Raw genomic sequence first — 22,989 nt, forward strand, 5'->3', positions numbered from 1 at the left:
GATGGTGCAGATGTTGCCACCCTTTGTGAACTGGTGCATGATTATGCTGAAGCTTTCCAAGTGCTTCATGAAATGTATGTATCTGCATTGGTTATAGGGATTATAATTTCAGCCTGTGACAGCTCTTTTCCAACATTATCCCGTGTTCTAACACCTGTCAGCCACACAATAATTCGTGAGTGGAAACAGAATTTGACTATTTTAGAACGTGTGAAAGACCTCACAGCAAACCTGTGCATGGAAGACTTTGGAAGGGAGTTTTCAAAGCACAACAGGTCCCACATTACAGGTAAGGCATGCAGTCCCTTTCTGCACCACAGCGTACCATTGAAGAGGTGCACTGGGTGCAAACTAGGGACAGTGCACCCTATTACAATTAATGTGCTGCCATTAGGACAGCCGGGAACCCATGCCTGCCCTAGGGTCAACATATTCAGTGAAATACAGAGCAGCTTTTTACAACTATAGACATCATATGTTTCACAGTGCAGGCAACTTGCTGCCTGCACTTTAAAGAGGGAAACAAGATCACCTTGCAGACTAGTGCAATGAGTGACTGAACCTGCCTGCATGGGGATGTCTGGGTGGGTCCATGAGCCCCTGTTGTCCCCACTAAAGCGCTGGCTTAAGGATGAGCACTAACAGTGCACTACCTTTTTGTGGCTTACTGTAAGTGCGATCCTAAGGGCCTGTTTTCCTCTGTTCCACATCCATAATAGAGGGCATATATAGAGATACACTGATTGCCTCAATGCAAAGGGCCTCACCCTCTTGCAAATGAGGTAATGCCCTCTGAAGATAGTGTTGGCTCTTTATTAAAGAGAGTGCTGCACAAGTGTCTGCAGCCCCTTCTTGAATACCATTGTGCCCCAGAGGCACACAAAACAGGCAGACACGCCTATTGTGCCGCTGGAGCACTCTGTCACATATGGCCCAAGAAGGTTACCTCTTTACCTGCAATGGCAAGTTACACAATGGTCAGGCAAACTGCTCTCAGTTGTCATAAGTACTGAATTCTTTTTTCCAAATGTATTGCTGCTTTTTAATTTTTTTATCAATGAAAGTGCACCGCAAAAGAATGACATGGAAATAAATAGTTACAAAGTTCACAATGTGCAAAGATGTAAGTGTTGGGCAAACTGCAAGGAGTAAATACCAAGTCTTCTTAGTGTGAAGATGTCAAGGCTTGGGTGTGGTGACAGGGACCTCCTTAAACTTGAACTACTATTACAATCTGCTTGGTATCCAGGTCCATGTGTTGAAGCCTGGACTGCTGGAAATTATGAGTGCTGGAGCTGATAAGTATAGACATAAGCACTAACTCTCAAATAACTCTGTTCATGCTCTGTACTCCTGTTTAGAAAATAAATTATGTAGGGCTTGTAGAATACCTCCAGAATTGAAAATAATTGGGCCCGCATTTGCTAACCCTAACGCACCCTTGGCCCACCTAGATAAAAATTCCTGGAACCGAACCTGGTGTACAACTGGCCTTGGGTTATGCTTGTGTTTATGTATTCATATAAAGATTATGCTCAGCCTTTTTTATTGCCCTTTAGTGCACCACCCATAACTGTAAATAAAGGGCTCAAAGTACAAATGTGAAAAAAAACGCCCAAGACTGTGAGCTATTTACTCAGAGAAAGTTTTCAGAAAGACCATAACATTAGTACTCAGATACAATTATTGTATGACTTTACATTTAACAACCAAATGCATTATGGGAGTGGTAGTCATGGTTCAGTTCACATTTTTACAAATCCATAAAAATGGTGGTTTGTGTAAACTGTAGAGGCTGGCACTCTTTGGCACGGTGTATCTTAAGAGGCCACTTTGGAAACAATATTGTGCTGTTTGGCCTGGTTGTGGCAACATTATGTGCTTCAGCTCTGTGAGGCCTTTGTGCTGTAACCTTTGGCCTCTGTGATGGGTGTAGGGGGCCTCAGTAATCAGTCTTGCTGCATGGAAAGAGCAGAGGGTAAGTAACGCCCCCTGTCCATGATGCTGCTTAGCTTGACTGGACCGAGTGAGGAACAGCTGTATGGAATTTCTTTGCGCCTGCCTCTTGTTCAACGACCAGCAATGACATGGGTTTGGGGGTAGGGATGTACGACAGTACTCTCAGAAATGAAAAGAACACAACTAAACTGCTCATGCAGAGGTAGCTTTCTGCGCCGCAAGCTAGCTCTAATATCAGGCAACAAGCGTAACATAAATGTGGAAACCGCAAAGTTGTAAGACGTGCAGCAACTGATAAAAGCAAAATGGAGGTCGAGAGGGCCGAGGAATGAACAGGGTTATGGGAAAGCAACAGGAGGGCACAGGTGGGGGAGGCAAAAGGAGTGCTTGTGGAGGAATAGCAACACTGACTGCAGGAGGAGAGAAGTACACAAGAGAGACATTAAAAAGACACACACTATCATGGAGTGCTTAACACTAAGGGAAAAAGATTTGCATCAAAAGCAATCAGTGGGAGCAGAGATGGCAGCCAATCAAAACCATGGTATAAAGGCAATGCTCCATGGGTGGAGGCTTCAGTTCTGACTTCAGGTTTGCCCCTGAACTCTGCAGTAGTCTTGTGTATGTCGACGCTCACACCAATGCCCCCACCACTGGAAGAGGAGCCACAATACCATTGTGGTCACTGACTTTGGGCCAAATTCACCTTCACTAAGGCCTGCCCGGATCCCGATGAGTACTGACAGGGATTTCCTAATACTCAAAGACTTTATAACACTCCAATCATAGTCAAAACATAATCAACCTCTTTGTGATGACCTTGAATACCAGAAATTGAAAACTGTGGAGGAAGACCTTTGTTACCCCAGAAGACTTCATCTTACGAGAGTCAAGAATTGTCATGCCCGAGAGTCTGCGGCAACAAGTTATTGAACTGGATTATGAGGGACACTGTGGAGTAGTTGCTCGGAAACAAGCTCTAAGGGACCGAGTGTGATTCCCTTGTCTTGATGGAAGAGTTAGAAAAGAGTTTAAGGCCTGTCATTTGTGTAACTGTTTGTCATCCAGGACAACTTTGCATCCGTTAAACATGTCTGATCTCCCAAAGCATGCATGGGAGAAGATTACAATTGATTTCTTTGGACCCCATGACAATGAACGACATCTTCTAGTAATTGTTGATGTATATTTCCATTGCCCTCTTGCAGAAGATCTGTTGTTGACTACTCATGACATTGTAATTGAGAGACAAGAAAGTATCTTTGCAACCTGGAGTGTTCCTTTGATTTTGAAATCTGACAATGGCCCACCTTTCAATAGTTGAGAATTTTAAGATTTTCTCACTCACTTAAATGTCAAACTTCAGAAAAGCACACCTCTCTGGTCACAGGCAAATGATGTGGTCAAGAGATTTATGAGCACCCTCAAGAAGACCGTTCAGCGTGCTGCGTTTGCCTTTTGCATACAGGTCAACTCCTCATGAAACCCCTACCACCTTAATGTTTGGGAGAGTCATAAGCAACAAATTGATACACTGCACCACCGAGATCTATTGACATTGATAAACTTTGTGCCACTGATTCGTCTCACAAAAGCAAAATGAAGAGCTATGCTGACAGACGCTGCTGTGTTCGGAGCACTGTATTCAAAAGAGGAGGCCAAGTAATCGTCAGACAGAAACAGAAACACAAATCTGATGCTCCTTTTGATGTTATTCAAATGAGGGTTGTGACTACTAAGGGACACATGATGATTGCTCACCATACTGGAAAGCCATTTACACAAGATTCTTCACGTTTCAAGCACCTGCCTTGACATTTGCCAACTCCAGATGTCAGCAGTGAGATGTGTCCATCTGACAATCCAGAGAGCCCAATGACTGTACCAATGTCTCTTGTCACTAGTGCCAGTCATGGACACTTCTCCGGTATCTCCGCAGCCTCACATGACCAGATCTTAGCGATTGATTCGAGAACCAAACTTATTGAAGAGTTGCAATCTATTTTATGTATTTAAAGACGTGTAATACCAAGCTCCATGATTGGCGTGATCATTTGCATGTACCTGGGCTGCGGATGACGCTAGAAGTGCAATTGTGTTGGCATTCCCTCGTGGCCACTCGTACACTAGGTAAACTCATGCCGTAACATAATTAGGAATTGTCACAACACTTTTCCATGAACTCTTCTTGAAAGCTGCAACTCTCACAGGTTTCAGGATTACTTTTGGAATAGTGTGTCAAATTCTGATATTCATAAATCTTCCTCAACCATTAAGTGCAGATTTACAAATGTCTTTGTGAAGCAACCTATCAGGTTTTTTAGTCCATCAAATAAACTTTAGTGGCCAAGGCCAATTGGATTACTGGGCCAAGGTCCTTTGGTGCTTTGAAATTGTCAATGCCTGTGTCTCTCAGGCCTGAGTTCAAGGAATCATCTTGGTGCTTTCAGCGATTTGAGTGGTTGCAGCCATTGGATGTTCGCAGTCATCATTTGACAAACACCTTCCTTGTGACTTGTATCAGGCCAGCTCAGGGGGGCCATAGGGCAAAAAGGGGCTACTAGGCCTTAGCCACTGGGGCTGGAGTCATCTGCCTTTGATGTCCTGGATTCAGGTGACTTTCTCTCACTTCTGGGAAGCTGGTTTCTGACAGACACGAGCTCTAATTGCACAGCAGTTCTCTGAGAACTCTGCAGAACACTCCCTTCCCTGGTCAAAGAGAACTTTGAACTGGAACCACAAGTGGGTCTGTGGCTCCCACCTTTATACAGTAAACTCAGACAGGAAATGTGGATCCATCGTCTGCACTTTCAGAACTGGTTTATGGTGGTTCTTCTTTCTAGTGCCCTTTCCAGGCAGCTCTCCAGACATAGAGTGATGCTCTTCGCAGCAGTGTATTCTCCAGCCTGGCTATCATCAGCCACACTGAAGAGCAATCAGGGGAAAGACAAATTACTGGCCTCACATAAGGCGTCCCTTTGACCCTGAAAAACAGAGACTGCAGTCTCACCCCTCGACTCAACCATCTACCAAATGGCAGAGCAACAGGAAGACCAATCAGCAGCTCCTCTCAGCAAACGGACTAATCAAATTTCTAAAAGGGCCTTGTCTTATTTTTCCCCAGTGTCTTGGTCTCCACACAAGCCATGCCATGGGGCATCCAAAATGGATACCACTGATCTCAATTATTCTGTCTCACTCATATACTCGATGCATTTTTTACAAAGGTTACATACAGAAACATGCACAACATACACTTAAGATGTTTGTGCTAGGATTTAGGTTAGCGCATAGAAATGGAACTTTACACAAGTGGGAAGTAGGTCTTATACTCTCAATTGAGCGGTAAGGACAGGGGAACTTGACTGCACACCGTGCATGGGACATTACTGCCCCAACGTCTTCCAGTGAGACTTTCATTGTCTACTACACAGCAGTTTGCTTTGTTTCTTGAGATTTTGCTCATTCTTTAAGGCTGTGCACTGGTTGCACCTACTGGATGTTTAAGTCTGTCTCGATTGCACAGCTGTATGCAAAACTTATTGTTAGAAACGCCTTAAAATATAATTAGGTCCTGACTATGTGTTAGGTGGAACAGAATTTCGGTGAAGAATTCCAGTCCCCATATCACAACTCCCAAAGCGTTCCCATACTCTTATCTCACACGAGGAGACACCAGACACAATTTTACAGGACAGTAATTCCAGCCAGTAAAATTGCTTGAGTTTTTTGCTACAAAAAAAGCCAGGAATCTACCCCTGTGCCCACCCTACCTCTTTCTAGGGGAAGTGGGAGCCAGCAACGCTCGCCCCTATTAGGTCACGTTTTCCTCTTCTTTCCCCTAGCCACCCAACTTCCCTTCCTCCACCCGCCCCGTGGAGAAGGCCCTACTTCCATGTATCCCCTGCTGCTCGAGGACAGGCTACAAGTTACCAGTGTCTCGCGATGGATGTGTTAGAGACGCCTGGTTAATATATTGGGCCACATTCAAATAAACATTCAAGGGGACCAAAAAGGTCTTATTTGGCTTAGGCCCTCATAAAAAAGCCTCTCTGCGAGGACAGATGATGCATTCACTGTCAATCAAAACTATAGCAATATGAATGTGAAATATAAATGTTAAATCATTGTCCTGTCTTATTGGCAACTGAGAGTGTGTGTTAAGTGTAGATGGTCTGTACTTGTAGCTCACCAAATAAATTGCGAATCGGTCTGTTGTGTCCTCGGTAACAGGCAATTTGCCTCAACATTAAAAAATATATAGAATGACGATACACAGAACTCTCCGCGCGCTATTACAGCACAGTCAGATGTCCAGAGACTAGTGACGTGACTAATGACGTAACAAAAGACTGCACTAGCAGAACCTATTGGGAAGCCGAAGAGGCTACAGCCACATCCAGGTTTTGAGCATCATGTGAAAAACCTCAAACAAATGCTAAAAAAGACAGATGCCAGTGACCGTGGGGTTATTCCACTCAGGTCAACAAATTGTTAATGATTAAAAATCAAATGGTTAATAATTTTGGGGAAACGCGCGGCCACTACTCGGAGTTCAGTGCCTCATCCTACCCCAGTGTCAGCATAAAAAGCCTCCTACCCGGTAATTCTTCCCACTTCTTGCCCAAAAGTCGCCCAGCGGTACCTAGCAGCCCTCGCCCGCCCCTACCATGAACTTCAACGGAACTTGGCAGGTGTACTCCCAGGAGAACTACGAGGCCTTCTTGAGGGCTGTAGGTAAGTACATCCATTTCATGGCCATTTGTGGGAACACTACGTGTCTCGTCACGGTGTCGAAAAAGGGTTAATGGCCACTTTGGCACAGAACACTTTAGGTCTCCATTTATCATTTATCCTAATTGTAAGCGTCCCCGATTTGGTCTTTATGGAAACAGAGGTACGGAGAGTTGCTTGGCACACAGGGCATGGTAATAGGGCTGTAATATTACTGTTATTGCGCTATTCTCGCACCTGCACCGGGTATTTACGACATTTCACATCTGAAACTCTGAATGGCATTCAGGAATCGGGTTTCCCTGCAGATTCTGACTTGGCATTTCTCATTTTAGATGGATTTTCAGTCACCTGAGCAGTTTTCACTCGCTTTCAGCAGGCAACATGGCCATCAGTGGTATAGTCCTAATTCAGATGGCTGCTCCGACCAGGTCGGGATTACCAGCGACTCGTGATTGTCCACAAATTTGTTTTGGCCAAGGTGACACAATGTGTCAAGTGGGAAATTGGGATTTTGATGGCAGGTCGTGTGGTCCGCAGCGCACAATTTACCCACGGCTTGGCATATGTAAAGTTTGGCACAATACAATGTGTCCATTCTGCAGAACTGTACACTCCCGTCCCCAGCTCTGTCTTTGCGTTAAACTGTAATCACTCTTGTCTTTATCCTACTTTTATTTAAATAATATCAGCGAATTTGTCACTAATGCTGCCTCTACCCGAAGGCATGTCTGTGCACCTACCGCCCTAAAAGGTATGCCACAGCCTGACAAGCCCTGTACATTAGTGCGCTGGGTGGCGCGCGGTAGATGAATGACACTGATTTCCACTGTGTAGTCATCACAAGAGGGCCCAAGGTATGAGGAAAGCAGTATGTTCATGCACTTCTAGGGACATAAGACTGCCGAAAGGGAATGTGCAAGGCCCTTCTAATTTGCATATGTGATATATTCAGGGCTCCAGAAGCTGTTTTATTCAGACTCCTCCTGGGCCACAGCTCCTCCTCTCAGCCTCCTACAAGCACCTCTTTTACAGCACATTTCGGGCGGAAGGGGAGGGAATTGCTTGGGGACTGAGAGTTAAAATTGTGGGGGCGCTAAAGTGCTGACAATGGGCATCCTGCAGTGTCTATGAATGGGCAGCCAGACGGGAGGCCTAATTGCAGGACAAACCTGCAAAATGCGTCTCCTTGCAACTGGGACCCCATGTAATAACAAGGCGGAGGCAAAGGTAAGGGTTCAGGAAGCTTTATTCCACAACAGCCCCCTACAAGAAGGTATGGTTCAGGGATCAGATGGCATGAGAACGTTGGAACCGTTAGGGGTGGCATAGTTAGGGGGAATTGTAATGTGGAACGTTGGGGACCAATGAGGAGGCAGGGATGACAGTGGGTGCTCTCGCGCAGGAGAACAATAGAGCACATGTCACGTGCCAGGACCTGGCGTGTGACCATAACAGTAAATACAACAGATCTTCCTCTCTTGAGTGTTTGACAACATTCACAAACAAAATCATCAAATCGTCTGGGTTTGTTGATGGTTCTACCAAACCTTCCCCTGAGACCAAGATTGTCGAACACAACCTCAGTATCAGAATGTGGATCGCTAATGGTTCGACCAAACCTTTTCCTGAAACCGCGATTGCCGGACATGACTTCGGTATCAGAATGTGAATCTCCTTCGTCGCTCTGATAGAGCATGGGAGCGTGAAGACTAACTTCATCATTCTGGTCCGGTGTGCGACAATCAGTGGATTCAGCGGTGGGTGGAGGACCACTACCTTGGACATCTACATTTCTTGAATACATTCTGTTATTAAAAGGCATAGAACTGTGACCAATTTCAGGTTCATCGTAATCAACCCACAAATCATTATTGGCACTACTGGGCTGGCATTGACTAGACATCTTTATTATCACTATAGTGCTGGAGATGACTCAACTCTTTTCCCACTGAATGGCACTTGGCCAACCTGTTCATATGCCATACTTTGCCATCACTGAGTCGGGCAGCATTGGTGTACAGTTTGCTGATGCGAAGGGGGGCGGTGAATTTGCTTTCTCCCTTCTTGACTTTCCTTTCAAGACGAACTTTGACCAGATCACCAATTCTGAAGGAATGTTCTTTGACACTATGTCTGGTGTCGTACCAGTCTTTATAGCACTTTTGTGCCTTCTCAGTGTTTTCTCTGATGGTTTCTGGTGACCACTCAATCTGTTTGGATGAGGGCATCCAACCTAAGTCTCTGCTCAGGGGTTGTCTGCTTCTCATGAGGACAAAAGGTGATTCATTGGTATTGGCACATGGCGAGATCCTATAAGCCCAAATGAGTTTGAATATTTCCTCTTCCCAGTTGAGGTTGGCATTCCTGGACAATTGTATGTTTACTTTAATGACTCGATTGAAACGTTCAATGAGGCCATTACCTTCAGGATGGTAAAGAGAGGTGGTGAGGTGACTGATACAGTTTCTCTCCAAGAATGATTTGAATGCATCTGACAGGAATTGAGGGCCATTATCGGTCAGTAAGTATTTGGGTAACCCTTCACACAAGAATAGTTTGTCTAAAAATGAAATGACAGAAGAACTGTCTGCACTGCGAACAATTTTTTATCACAGGCCATTTGGAGAAATGACCCACTACCACCAGAATGTACTTGATCACACCATCGTGGCTACTCTACGCCACTCTCCTCTACACCACTCTATGCCACTCAACTCCTCTCCATTCTTCACTACTCCACACAATGCAACTCCACCCATCTTTGCCCCTCTACTCCACCCTACTCCATTCTACTACACTCTACACAATGGAGTCTACAGCACTCTACACCACTCCATTCTATGCCATACTACTCTACTCCATTCTACACTACACTATTCTACACCACTCTACTGTACACTGCTCTACACCACTCTACTTAATGCCACTGTACTCTATGCCACTCCAATCTATTTTACTGCACCCTATGCCACTCCACTCCCTTCTACACCACTGCACACTACTCTATGCCACTCCACACCATTTTACACCACTCTACTCCACTCTCTTGTATGCCATTCTCCTCTATGCCACTCTCATCTACACCACTCTACTCTACGCGACACTACGCCACTAACTTTTAGCCACACTTTTGTACAAAATGGCTAAAAGACATTGGTAAAGCCAATATCTCTCATATAGCCAATGCTTGTTCTTCCTGTCGTTAACCATGGTTCAATGGTGTAGCAACGGTTCAATGAACCCTGAGGCCAACAAGTCCACGATAAAGTAGTAAATAACAATCAGACGTGGGATATAGTGTGCCCTTCACAAACAGGAAACCCTGGCCACACAATGTTCTGCATTAATTATACCTACGCCCCTCATCACTGTGTATGAGTAAGACCCAAACATAGGTTTCTAAAAGAAGATAGTTATAGGTTAAAATTTGCGTGATTTAATTTGCTATGAAACGACCTATGAAGCTCAAGAGATGCACTGTAGATGCTAACAGTAATAGGCATGCTGGTCCCCTGCTACAAAGACACAGCTGTGAAGAGGAATCTCAACATGCGCAGCAACAGTCCTAAGAGGTATCTTACCACCACAATCTCCTGTGTCCTTGACAACTTGCCTGCCTCGGAAGGACAGGGCAGCTGTCAACTGTCTGCAAAATCTGACCACAACACTAGCTCGTGGTAGATCTGCCCTTAAGCTAATGCTGAATGCCAGAGTGTCACCTGACCTTTTCAGGGAAAAAGTCATATAATGCCTTGCCCAAACATTTGGTAGCCATTCTATATATTTTCGGGTCTAATATAAATTTCAAGTCAGTGCCATTTATAAATTATTGATTTTCTCGCAACCAGCTAGAAAAATGCTCATTTTAGGAGTACATTTTTTCTTGACAAAAATGGTAGTTATTATTCAGGTGTAGTGGGGGAAGTACTCCTAATCCTTTGATATTTTAAGTCAACAAAGCAAGGGGCACAGCAGCCAATCGGACTTGTAAAGTGTTGTTCTGGGTACTTGAACTAGAAAGACAGGCTCTGGGAGAAGTAGGTTGTGGGGAAATCTGCAAATATAAGTCTTCAGAAATGTTTGGCAGATACAAAAAATCTACTTACCGATTTTTCCATATACAATTCTGCACTCATAATAGATTCTTGGATACACATTACATACAATTAATTTCAAATCATTAATTAATTTCGTTGTATTCCTTGGAGTTCACATTTTATTGACATATTTCTTAAATAATATAAATAGAATGTGAGCGCTAACATAGAAGTGGTATGTTATCTTAAGTTATCTTATCTAATGTTATGCTAAAGGAAGGAATGACATGGGATGGTATAGCATATGTTATGATATGGCTTGGGATGGTCTGGTATGTCACCATCATTTGAATGTTCCTCATATGGCATCAAGATAGCTTTGGAGTTTGGTCGCCCTTTTATCTCGGCTCTAGGGTTTCACAGTGACTAGGATCATCATCGCCTTGTTGCACAGTGATTGGTCAGTGTATGATCAGTCTGTTGTACGTATTGGTGTAGTGCTGGTCCTTGGTGGATCAGTTCAATGAGCAGGATATGTTCGATCCTCCTATGGTGGTGTGCTTTGTGCATCAGCGCCTGCGCTGTAGGAATTTGCAGTTTATTTACGGCATGGATTGTGACCCTTCTTTGTCTTCTGTAGGATTACCAGAAGATGTAGTCAAGGTGGCTAAAGACATTCACCCAGTCATCGAGATCCATCAGGACGGAGACAACTTTGTTGTCACGTCCAAAACGCCCAAGCAGGCGGTCACCAACTCCTTCACCATCGGGAAAGAGGCCGAGATCACAACTATGAATGGCAAAAAGATCAAGGTATGTTTTCAGCAACCTGGTCCCTGCTGAGACTAAATATCTCACCTTCACTCTTCTAAGCTGTATCTTCATCTCAACCACTGTCAAAATTGCAGTGATGTCATGGTCATTACATGGGGCGGGATAGGGGCTGGAGGGGTAAAAGGTGGCATTATGCCCCTGACCCCTCACTTTTGCAGGGTCTCGCACATCTGCTTCAAAATATATTTCTAGACTTAAACAGCAAGCCTGTCATTTTATTATTATTGTTATTAATGAAGAGACAGCTAACACGGATATGCAATTATATGGTGTCAGTTACAGTATAAAAATCTGGGCTCCCTGTTCTCTTTCATTAACTAGAGGATATTTTAAAATACTTTCACTCCCATGCCACCTGGCATAAATGCAAGAAGTGGGGCTCCGTGTGTGTTTTTTTTTTACTGTGGCTCCCTAAAATATTCTGAGGTGCTTGATTAATGTAAAGGTCAGCTTTTTATACTGCAGTTCTTACTGGGGCTCAATCAAGTCTGCGCCATTATATTGACTCTCTGGTAACACTTTAAGGGGCTAGTTTATGAGGTTTTGCCGTAGGGCAGCACCGTAGGCCTTTCTGCTGTGCTGCCCTAAGCAAAAGAAAAGGGGAGTAATGTACCGTATCTATCAGATAAGGCGTATTCCTCTCCTTTTCCCCTGTGCCGGCACACAATGGGCTGCCCTTTGCACAATGGTGCAAGGGTGCCTGCATTTCGGGGATGATTATTTTTGTGCAGAAAGGGAAACCTTCCTGCACAAAAACAATCACAGGAGGCCTTTTCCTCTTTCTATGTGTGATGCAGAATCCACACATAGAAAACGGAAAAACAAGGAGAAATAAAGATATTACTCCTCGTTGTGCCTCCTTTACGTCTCCAGTGGGGAGAGGTAGGTTTTTGGTGCTGCCTCAAATTTAAGAATAAAGTGGCTTTACGTGGCCTTATAAATATGCCGTGGCACATTGCGCCACCGGAAAGTAAAAAAAGTGATGTTCTGGCGGCACAAGAATTCAGGTAGGGCCTCATACATGAGGCCCTCAGTTTCGAAGACACAGTGTCACAAGGCAAAATATCTAAAATAAAACTGCCTTCCTACGCTCACTTTCTGATCTGCATTTTCTACTACTTGGTGGCATTTCTTTTGCAATCTCAGGAGGGACATACCAGCTGAACAGTCAGTACCAGTTTACTTCCATCACTCCTATCTGTAGTCTTTGCCAAAATCTCTGTCGAGCCTCCTGCCTGCCTCTGTTTTTCCCTTTTGTGTTAGGGATATGGTCCAGAACCAAAATAAGAAGTTAGTGCCTCAGCGCTCTGGACTCAGTGGAGGTCGGGATTGATGGGGAATTTGTTGTAGTTTAAGAATCTTCAGCAGGCTCGATGCCAGCCTGTACTTTCAAGAGTGCCATGTGGCAAGTGTTCTAATAGAAGGATGGTTAGGATTAGGAGATGTATATCTTTAGCGGGTGAGACCACATTCCTAGGTACATAGCCCTACAGAGGTCAGACTAGACAGTTATAGGAACCTATAAGTAGAGTGCAGAATTCCCAGGTGTATTTAGATTCCAAAAAGGGTGTGGGTTTGCTTAAAGATCTGCACATCTATTGAAGACACTAAGTCTAAGTAATTCAATTTCACAATACTTGTTTAGGGTGCTCTTATAGTGTTGCTATACCCACCCACCAGGGTATGTTTTTCTTAGGACCACATGCCTAAAACAATATTAAACCATGAGACACCAGAGCACACCCATTCATTATGTCTATAATCCAATACAATAATCAAGAAAAAATAGCGAGAAACAAGAAAGAAAAAAGTATTTTTCTATCTCCCATATAAAACAATCCAGTTAAACCAATAGTCAAATGTCCTTCCAATTAAGAGCCAGGCACAGTCCCAAATCAGGTCCTTTTGTTAGTTTTATTTTCACTTTTCAAAACACGCAGAACAGCAGCAGCCGACTTGCGTTTCGCCCCCTGGACTTTATCAAGGCTCTAATTAGATAGTAGGCAAGATCAAATCTTCTTGAACCTGTTATGTTTATAGACGCTTCCCTAATAAGAAGTGATTCCGCATATAATATGGATTTAATGCCACCTCGATCGAATGAGGAAGTAACCGGTCCGTAAAAACGTTATATCCTTATATTTATATTGTTCCACAAATTAATTTGTCACTTCGGTCTATGTCATCGCAGATATGTTAAAAAGGACCTTGATAAGTCCGCTGTATCATCTCACAAGTCCGTAGAGTAATACTCTGTATCATCGTAGAGTAATACTCTACGGACTTGCGTGCTATCTGAAATTTGGTCAGGGGCCCCTGGTCAGCATGGATCAAAAAGTAGCCAGGGACGTTGGGGCACAGCGCCATAAACTCCTTTACCTTGGTGACTGGGCAGTATCTCTGATCCCCTAGAGGCCTTAGTACCACATCGGCCCCCGCCCTGTCTGATCAGTTTTGGACTTTCTGAAATGAATAGACAGAGTACCCTCCAAGATGACGTCCTGTCTGCTTAAGGCATTGCCGGACCTATCTGTCTTGGACCTGGCCACCAGCTCACTAATTAAGAATGCCCCAAAGAACACCAGACAGAATGCTGTCGAGAAGAGTCTGGCCTCAAACTGTGAATAGGTGACCTGCTCAATTACATCCAACATGCCCTGGAGTGTGAAGAAGTCAATGGGCGCCCTGCTGGGACTCAGGCCATAAGTGCAGAGCAATTACGATGGGGAAAAGTTCTAGGACAGTGGTGTTTGCCGAGATGTTACACTTGCGGCAGGCATTGGGACACTTCTGGGCACAGCATTCAGTACCCATTATTGCGCCGAAGACCTCTCTCCCCGATGCGTCTGTAAAGAGGCAGAGCTCCGCACTTTCCGCCCATGGTGCCCTCCAGATGACAGTGCAATTGAATAGCACGAGGAACTCATGCCACATTGCCAAATCCTCTTTCAAACCTTTTCCCAGCCAGACCAGGTGATGCTTCTTGCTTATTTTTGCCGTTGCCCTTGCTAGCCTTCTGGCGAACACCCTACCCGCTGGAATTACTCTAGCTGCAAAGTTCAGTTTTCCCAAGAAGAACTGAATTGCACCCAGGGTAGCCTTGTCCTTACCCAGCAACGCCTGAATGTCTTGACGCAGAGCCTGCACCTTCTCAGCAGGGAGTCTAGACTCCCCCATAATCGTGTCCAGCTCAAAGCCCAAAAACTTGAGAACCTGCGCCGGACCTTTTGCCTTACCAGGCACCAACAGGACCCCCAGGTGCCCTGCCAGTTCTTGAAAACACTGCAACCCCTTGCTACAATCCTGTGAACCTGCGCCCCCAATAAACAGAAAGTCATCCAGGTAGTGGGTCACTCCCTTCACATCAAATGCCCAGGTGAGCGCCCACTGGAGAAAAGAGCTAAAAGCTTCAAAGTAGGCACAGGACACAGCACAACCCATATGCAGGCATCTGTCAAAGAAGAATTCCTTCCCACATGAACCCTAGGAGGTGTTGGCTCTCTGGATGGATGGGCAGCAGGCGGAATGCCGACTCAATGTCCGCCTTCGCCAGCCATGCCCCTCTGCCTGCTCTCCTAACCATGTCAACTGCCATGTCTAAGGAGCAGTAGGAGACCAAACATGTCCCCTTCTCCAACCAATGGTTAACTGAGTTGCCTTCTGGATAGGACAAGTGATGGATCAACCGAAAGGCCCCTGGGTCTTTCTTGGGGACCACCCCTAAGCGGGGAGATCATGAAATTCTTTAAAGGGGGCTGATCAAAGGGGCCTGCAACCATGCCTAGTGCCGATTCCTTCCGAACCTTTTCTCTTACTACCTCAGGTAGCTCTCTGGCTGACTTTAGGTTCTCTGCATCCCTGTCCACTTGGGGCCCTCCACAAAGCCTTCTGCTATGAGCCATCTGCCCTTGGGGTTCGGGTAGTCTCAGAGTAGGGGGAGGAGGTTGGAAATGACAATGGGAGAGGGGCCCTTGACCTTAAACTCCTTGTCGGCAGACATCACCTGGGAAGATGGGCAAGATGGGCAAGGGGGGCCCTGTGTGCCGGATGGTGGTGGTACCAGGGAGGGTGTATTCAGGGGGGTTTAGATGCCACCAGCGGACTAACTGCCCTGTTGGCTGGCCGATATTGGAGGACCTTCCGGCTTGTTGGTGCAGGACACAGTTGGGTGCTTGGCCCCACACTTGCTGCAGCTATGGGCAAACTTGCAATTTTTGCCCCAAGAACAGGACCCAGCATTGTACAACCTACACATGCCTGAGTTGAATCTTTTACCCCCTCACTTTTGTCCGCCTCCCTGACCTTGAAAGGGCTGCTTAAAAGGGGCTTTCCCCGCCTGCTTCTGTCCCTTAAAATTGTCCCCCCCTTCTGGCTCTTGCTCACCCCTTCCTTTTGCTCGGGGGTGAACTTCCCAATGCGGTCCACCCAGAGATGAATTTCCTTCTGGTCCCATGTAAGATCAGGACACATAGCCATCCTCTTCCGAAAGTCCCGGTCGTAATTGTACCAACCCATCCCAACAGTCTTCTCCACCTCATTGGTTATGGTGCGAGAGTACTGGAGTAGCGCCGGCCCCTGCTCTGGGTGTTTCTCCATGATTACGGCTGCTAAGATGGAGAATGCTTCCCCCCAATTTCCAATTGTTTTTTCAGGCCATGACTTGTATCTCACCTTGTTATCGTCCTCCTTACCCCCCATCGTCCTGGTACCGATCCCGTCCACACTATGCATCAATAGGGTGATAATATCTATGAACGCCCGTTTCCAAATCCCCTCCTTAGCCGCTAACGACACCTCCCAAGCCAAGGAGCACCGCCCAGACACCAGTGGTGCCACTGTGATAAGTGGCAGGGGTGCCGCTATCGCGGAGGGTGTTGCTGTGCTGGCCTCCTGATCCGTCCTTAATAGAGCAACTCCATTGCGGGCACCCGCAATATGTCGGAGGTGTGTGGCAACCAGACTCGACCTGGGAGACTCCACCCCCTGCAGTGGGTAAACCACCTGTGACTCTCGGTCCACCCTGCCCTAGCACAGGGCACGAGTAACCAGACCTCCAGCAGACCGACAAGCGAAGAGCTCCTGAGTGAGACGCCAGGGTCTGAGGGTGCGTTCGAGGACTGCCAATCCAGATTGCGAGAGGAACCGCCTGCTGCAGTGCGGGGGTAGTGGGGAGAGTGAGGAGGTGCCCTGGTGAGGTAGGAGATGCCCCTCTCGGGATAGACACCTACCTGGAAGGGATGCCCGTCCCCTCCCTCACGGTAGAAAATTGCCAGGCTTTGGAAGCAGACATTACACTTGAGGAAGTGCAGACGGCCATAGGAAACCTAAAACCCAGGAAGACCCCAGGCCCTAACGGCATACCGGTGGAACTCCTTAAGAGGAATACCGGGTTACTGAGTCCCCACTTCCTTAAAATGTACCCAAAGACAAAAAGCAAGGGGACCCCTTCACAGGATCTTCGTAATGCAACGATAGTGGTGATACATAAACCTGGAAAGACTAAGACAGATTGCAGTTCCTACCTCCCGATTTCTCTCCTGAACATTCAGATCAAAATGTCAGCCTCAATTCTTGCCACAAGACTTTTAAAGGCTATCACCGCCCTAGTTCACCACGATCAGTCAGAGTTTATGCCCAAGAGGGCGACGAGGTTCAACCTCCGTAGGCTATCTAATTAGCTTGAGACAATATACAGCAGGGAAGACCCTCACATACTACTATGCTTTAACACCGAGAAAGCATTTGCTGCCGTCCATTAGCCATTCCTAAGACAAGTCCTTGTGAAATATGGGTTTGTTCCCAAATTCCGGGCATGGGTAACTCTGCTATATACAGACACAGTGGCCCGAGTGCGGGTGAATGGTGAACTATCCTCAGAATTCACTACTGAGAGGGGCAAGCACCAGGGATGGCCTCTGTCCCAGCTATTATTTGCCCTTCTGCTGGAACCACTAGCATGCATTATAGGTACCCACCCAAGTCTTACAGGCTTTCAGGTAAAGGAGGGCAACCTGTGAGATGAACTAATCTCCCTATATGCTCATGACATCTTGCTTTATGTCACAAACTCACAACAGACGCTCCCAGGGCTCTTCCACACATTCTACACATATGGGGCGTATTCAAGCTACAAGATCAACTGGGACAAATCTAGCTTATACCCAGTGGGTAGACACTTTGACCCCCAAGATGTGCCGGGGCAGTTTGGGTGGATATAAAGGGGGTCCACTACCTTGTTATGTATGTGACCATAAATAAGGATAATGCTTAGAACATAATGTCTGCAGGGACTTGACAGAATTTCTTGACAATGTAGGAAGGTGGAGATCGTTGTCACTGATGCTTTTGGGCAAGGCCGCAATGTACAAGATGATAACACTGCTGAAACTCCTGTAAATACTTCTACTAGTGTAACAAAACTTGAGGGGCTCCCCTGCAAACTACATGGAGCCCCCACACCTCTGAACTCAGTCAGGAGATGTCATGCCAGGGTACTGTACTTAGGGAGCCTCCTGGAGCTTGGGGACCCCTTGCACCGCGGGGGCCGTTGTTAGCCCACTTTATACTTCAAAATACTTACCATAAGGTCCCAGAAGATATATTTGTCAAAATAGAAGGGGAGTGCCAGACGTTCCTCTGGAACGGAGGCCACCTGAGGGTGACACTGCATACCTTGCAATGGAACCAATATCACAGGGGTATTGCCCTACCTGACATAAAAGCATATTATTGGGAGGCCCATTTAATTATGATTAATGACTGGAGATATATGCCAGGAGACCACCCTACATATGACCCCGATGGAACGCACAAGTTAAAAAAGAAACTTCCCCTCTGGGAGAGCACACGTGTGAAGGAAATCAGGAAATTGCAGGACTCAGGGCCTGTGATAACCTGGGGATCTCCAAACTGGGGTACATTATAAAAGGTGGTGCTCTAATCCCCCTTAGCTCCTTCCAAAGGGACTATCAACTCAGCATGACACAACACTATAAATACCTCCAACTTCACCATGCATGGGTGACCGACGGACTTGGCATTGAAAATACACAGGAACATGCACCTCTAAAAAGGGAGATTGCTTATGGGTGAAATTTCAGAAAAAGCAGTGTCATGGACTTATAAAACTATAAAACAATCACCAAAAATAGGTCCGACTACTTAATGAAAATAGTAGCACACTGGGAAAATTAGGTGGGAGAGTTTGATGGCCTGGACTGGGACGCAGCTCTAATGCACCCCAGGAAAGTCGCAATTATAGAAAGACTTTGACTGATCCAATTCAAAGTCCTATATGCAATTTATTATGACAGGGCCCGGTTGCATTGGTTCGGGAGAGCTGATGTCGCTAGTTGCCTTCGTTGTGGGGCAGAGAGAGGGTCGTTCATACACACACTATGGGAATGCCCTAACATCCAATGGTACGGGACTGACATTGTGGAGGAACTAAACAAGATAATGGGAGAAAAACTATCGATGGACCCTATATACATATTGCTGGGTATCCCACAGACGTAGATCTCCCCAGAGCCAAGCTCCTACTTAGTAACGTAGGCATAGCAGTGGCTAAGCGATATGTAGCCAAACAGTGTGGCATGCCTGGTCCCCCCACGCTCCGGGACTGGAAAGCTGGGATGGACCTCTATATAGCTGACTGACAAAGTTACATACAAGGCCAGAGGGTGCCTGAGGAAATTTCACAAGATAGGGCGTCCCTTATTGCTCCACTATGGCACTGACCTGGGGAGTGGTGCAGAGTAGGCCAGACACACACAACCTTGTATTGAGTGACAAATCTTGTACTGTGTTATATACCTTTTGCCTGTTCATTGCATGTTTGAGGCCATGAAACGTTTTGACATATGATAGGATCGACTGTGAAATTTCTCTGCTGTACCTTTGGTACACCTATTTGTTTGATGTGTTGACCGCAGAAAAATTAAATAAACAAAACTAAATGTATTTAAGACCACTGCACAGGTTTGACATTTTATCAGCACAGACTAATTTAAACCACAAATAAGCTTAACACACCACTCTATAGAGGTTATGTAGAGTTTTTCAGAAACAGTACTTTGCCACAAAGTGTCAGAGTACCATTTCCACCAAACTGAGAGTAAACCTGCTCTAATTAGAGTTGGGAAGACCATCATGTTCCTGCCTGTAGTAACCCCACTGACTCTTCCAGGGGAAACTTTACACTGACTGCCTTATGGACTTGCAGCTGTTGGTGTGAGTACATCAAACCCTCCCGCCCCTTTTAGAGCAGACAGCCTGATGTACTTTCCTTCTTTTAGGGTCAACTATGGAAAGAATAGCGCCCCCTACAGAAAAAACAGAAATGCTCACACCCTAATAGATAATTCCCAAGGTGGCAGGGTCAATAGTATTTTGTTTTACAAGAACAAACTCCAGCTATGGGGATATGTTTTTGTAAAACAAAATAAGTTTGCTTAGTGGCTACATGAAACATGGTTATCTCTCAGCAAACTATTAATATCTTCAGAGGAGCTGTTGTGGCTTCAGTGAAGGCACAGAGATCTCTGCCAGGCCAGTGGAGCCCTCAAAATGTGGTAGGCAGTAGTTTGCCAGGGTGGCGGAGGTAGTGGCATCTACCACCCTGGCGGATGGCGGCCGCCTTTCAAACTCTAAATGATGGCCTATGTCCCCACTGTAACACCAAAATCACACTCCTAGTTACAATGATGTCTTGTTCTATCTTCTTGCAGTGCACAGTTGTCTATGAAGGCGGGAAGCTTGTGTCGAAGACTGACCAGTTTACTCATATCCAAGAAATTAAAGGGAATGAAATGGTGGAGGTGAGTGATATATATGGTCTATGTCAGGGTTGCGCAGAGGAGGTCTACGCGTGTCAGAACAATGTTAGATTTTCATGAAAAACACCAGCTATGTAATTGATTACCATTTATATAAGGGTGTCTAACACAGGATGAGGCGGGTCAGTCCATTTCATATTTCAAAGATAATCACATAAGATACATTAACATATCATTAATCCAAATGAAACTCATTTACATAGTGGTAAAGATTTTATATAAATTCAGGCATTTTAGACCAACATTAGACTCCCATTTATTTTTTCAGTAATTGCATATCGCTTTTCGGACCCTTCTGAGCGCTAATTTGTACTTTATTCTCAGATCACTGGAATTATGCGGTAATGGAGGACCAAATTATGTGGCATGCTTGACTAAATTACGTGGTAAAAGAAGATACATTTTGTGGCACAATGCGGTGCATTCTGTGGCAATATTTGACTATTGTGTTATTTTAACACACATCAAAACTGTCTAGCCAAACGTTCTGCCTCATTAGTACCAATGTAACACCTGAACACAGAAATCGGCAACTGAGAAGTGACAGGTTACCCTTTACAAATGCTGGCACTATGCAGCATCACTTTGGTTTTTTCTTTTGATCCGCTTGAACTAGAAACAAGTTAATTGTTGAAATGTGCACATTTTGCAAAAGATGTTTGATTATGCTGCAAGTGTGTTGAATCCATAATCATGCAGAAAACACAGCAGCTGCAAATTGCATAACTCCATTGGACCTGGTTGTGGTTAATCCCAGGCAGACTGTCCTACATAAAAATGAATGGGTTCTATCACAGGCCGACATATCTGAACGGTGAAAGCTGATAAGCAATTTACTCTGTCCCCGACCTGCTGCTTTACTGTCACTTCTCACCCTCCAATTGGTCTTTAGTGACTAGTTCGGTCTTTCAGTTTTCAGTCTTTTCCAGCACCAACAAGCTACGGTGAGGAAGCAGGCTTTGGAAAGCTGTTTGTAATTGCTGTCATAAAATACCGATCTAACTCGTGTTGAGCACATTTTTGTTTCAACTTTTTTTGAGCATGTTCAAGTCCTTGTTGGCCTACAATGGCCCGTAACTAATCAAGCTGAAGGAAGATGGTTACTTGTGGCTAATACAAATGTTAAGAAAATTAGCCAACAGGCCAGGGCACAAATGAATAAAGGTCTGCCTCTGTAGCACTCCCCATATTATATATGATACAGTGCAAGCCCAACCCCCTGCTCTTCTTCCCAATCCAAGATATATAGGCCCAATTACTAACCTGCTGGTAAATCCCAGTTACTGACAGGCATCACTAATATGTTTAGAGGAACGTGTTCATTTTGGGGAATAATTAGCCGTAACGTTGTTACAGCTAGTCATTCCGGCCCCCTCAATGCAGCAGCTATTAGTTGGCGGAAACATGTAGAGGCATTATTACCAGGATGTGTGCACTATTACCGTCAGACCACCAAGCAATTTCTGCAAAATGTAATGAGGTGAATTACCATTACAGAATTACTACCTTACAAAAAAGCATAAATCTGATTTCTCGCATGCTCCTAACAACATAAACTGTTAATGCGACCCACACACACCCACCCCAAGTGTATGCATCACCGGTAGAAAAAATTCATCCCTTATATAGCTCTTGGTGAGGTCGGCCAAATATAGACTCTGTTATATTCTTTAGAAAGTTACTGCCACTGTACCTCACCTGAATGCTGAAAGTCAATGAGTTCCATGACCTAAGAGCAATCCAAGAGGTATGTAGAACAGGTGAATGTATGACAGTATTCCGCAGGCGTTTATCACGCATGCCTTGGGAACGTCATCATTAGAACGAACACGTCTTTAGCATGCATTCGTTCTGCAAGCAAGTCATTCTAACGACTTGCCTTGGAGTACGGGGTGCTGGATTTTGGAATAGTTTCATTTACTATTCCAACTACAGTCTGCGCAACAGCAGGGAAGGTGTTGGACTATAATTCTAACATCCTTCCACCAATGCGCCCACCTAAAGCAAGTGGTTGTAACGACTTGCATGCAGAACGTATGCGTGCTTAAGATGAGTTTGTTCTATTGCTGGCGATGTGAAGGCACAGCGGGATTGGGGCTTCGTCCTAAAGGACGTTTCCCGAACAGGTCTTTCACAGGTGTTTATACAAAGTTGCATATTAATCACCATCCAAAATTTGAGGGTTTGAAAGATGTTTTTTGCCTGTTTTGTTGTACATGGGAGTGTTTTGAGTCTCTGAAAGTTGTAAACTTCCTTCCAAAACAAATCAACTGGTAAAAAACAATTGGCCAAGTAACCATCACCAGCTTCATAAACACAACTTCAAGCACAATTCCTTTTGCACAGAAGGTGCTCTGCAGCCCAAAGTGAACATATCTCATGTTTGTCTTTCAGACTCTGACTGTTGGCTCAGCAACACTAGTGCGAAGAAGCAAGAAAGTTTAAACCGGACGAAGACCCATTTTCGACCAGGAGAACTGATATCACTCCTAACTTTTTTTTTTACTGCCAAATGATGAGAAAAATAAAGAAATAAGCAACACATGTATCTTTATGACTCATAAATATTTTCATGCACCTTAGTA

General features: G+C 45.2%; 1 protein-coding gene across 1 annotated transcript; it reads left to right on the top strand.

Annotated features, from left to right (window-relative positions):
- The first annotated feature begins 6,571 nt into the window (after positions 1 to 6,571).
- On the top strand, positions 6,572 to 22,948 carry LOC146857358 (fatty acid-binding protein 2, liver). Its single transcript, XM_085647858.1, has 4 exons — positions 6,572 to 6,696; positions 11,374 to 11,546; positions 20,297 to 20,386; positions 22,799 to 22,948. The coding sequence occupies exons 1-4, from the start codon at positions 6,630 to 6,632 to the stop codon at positions 22,847 to 22,849; spliced, it is 381 nt and encodes a 126-aa protein (XP_085503984.1). The 5' UTR covers positions 6,572 to 6,629; the 3' UTR covers positions 22,850 to 22,948.
- Positions 22,949 to 22,989: the final 41 nt, after the last annotated feature.

This window comes from Triturus cristatus, chromosome 3_2 (assembly GCF_964204655.1).
Source record: "Triturus cristatus chromosome 3_2, aTriCri1.1, whole genome shotgun sequence".
NCBI classification, from domain to species: Eukaryota; Metazoa; Chordata; class Amphibia; order Caudata; family Salamandridae; genus Triturus; species Triturus cristatus.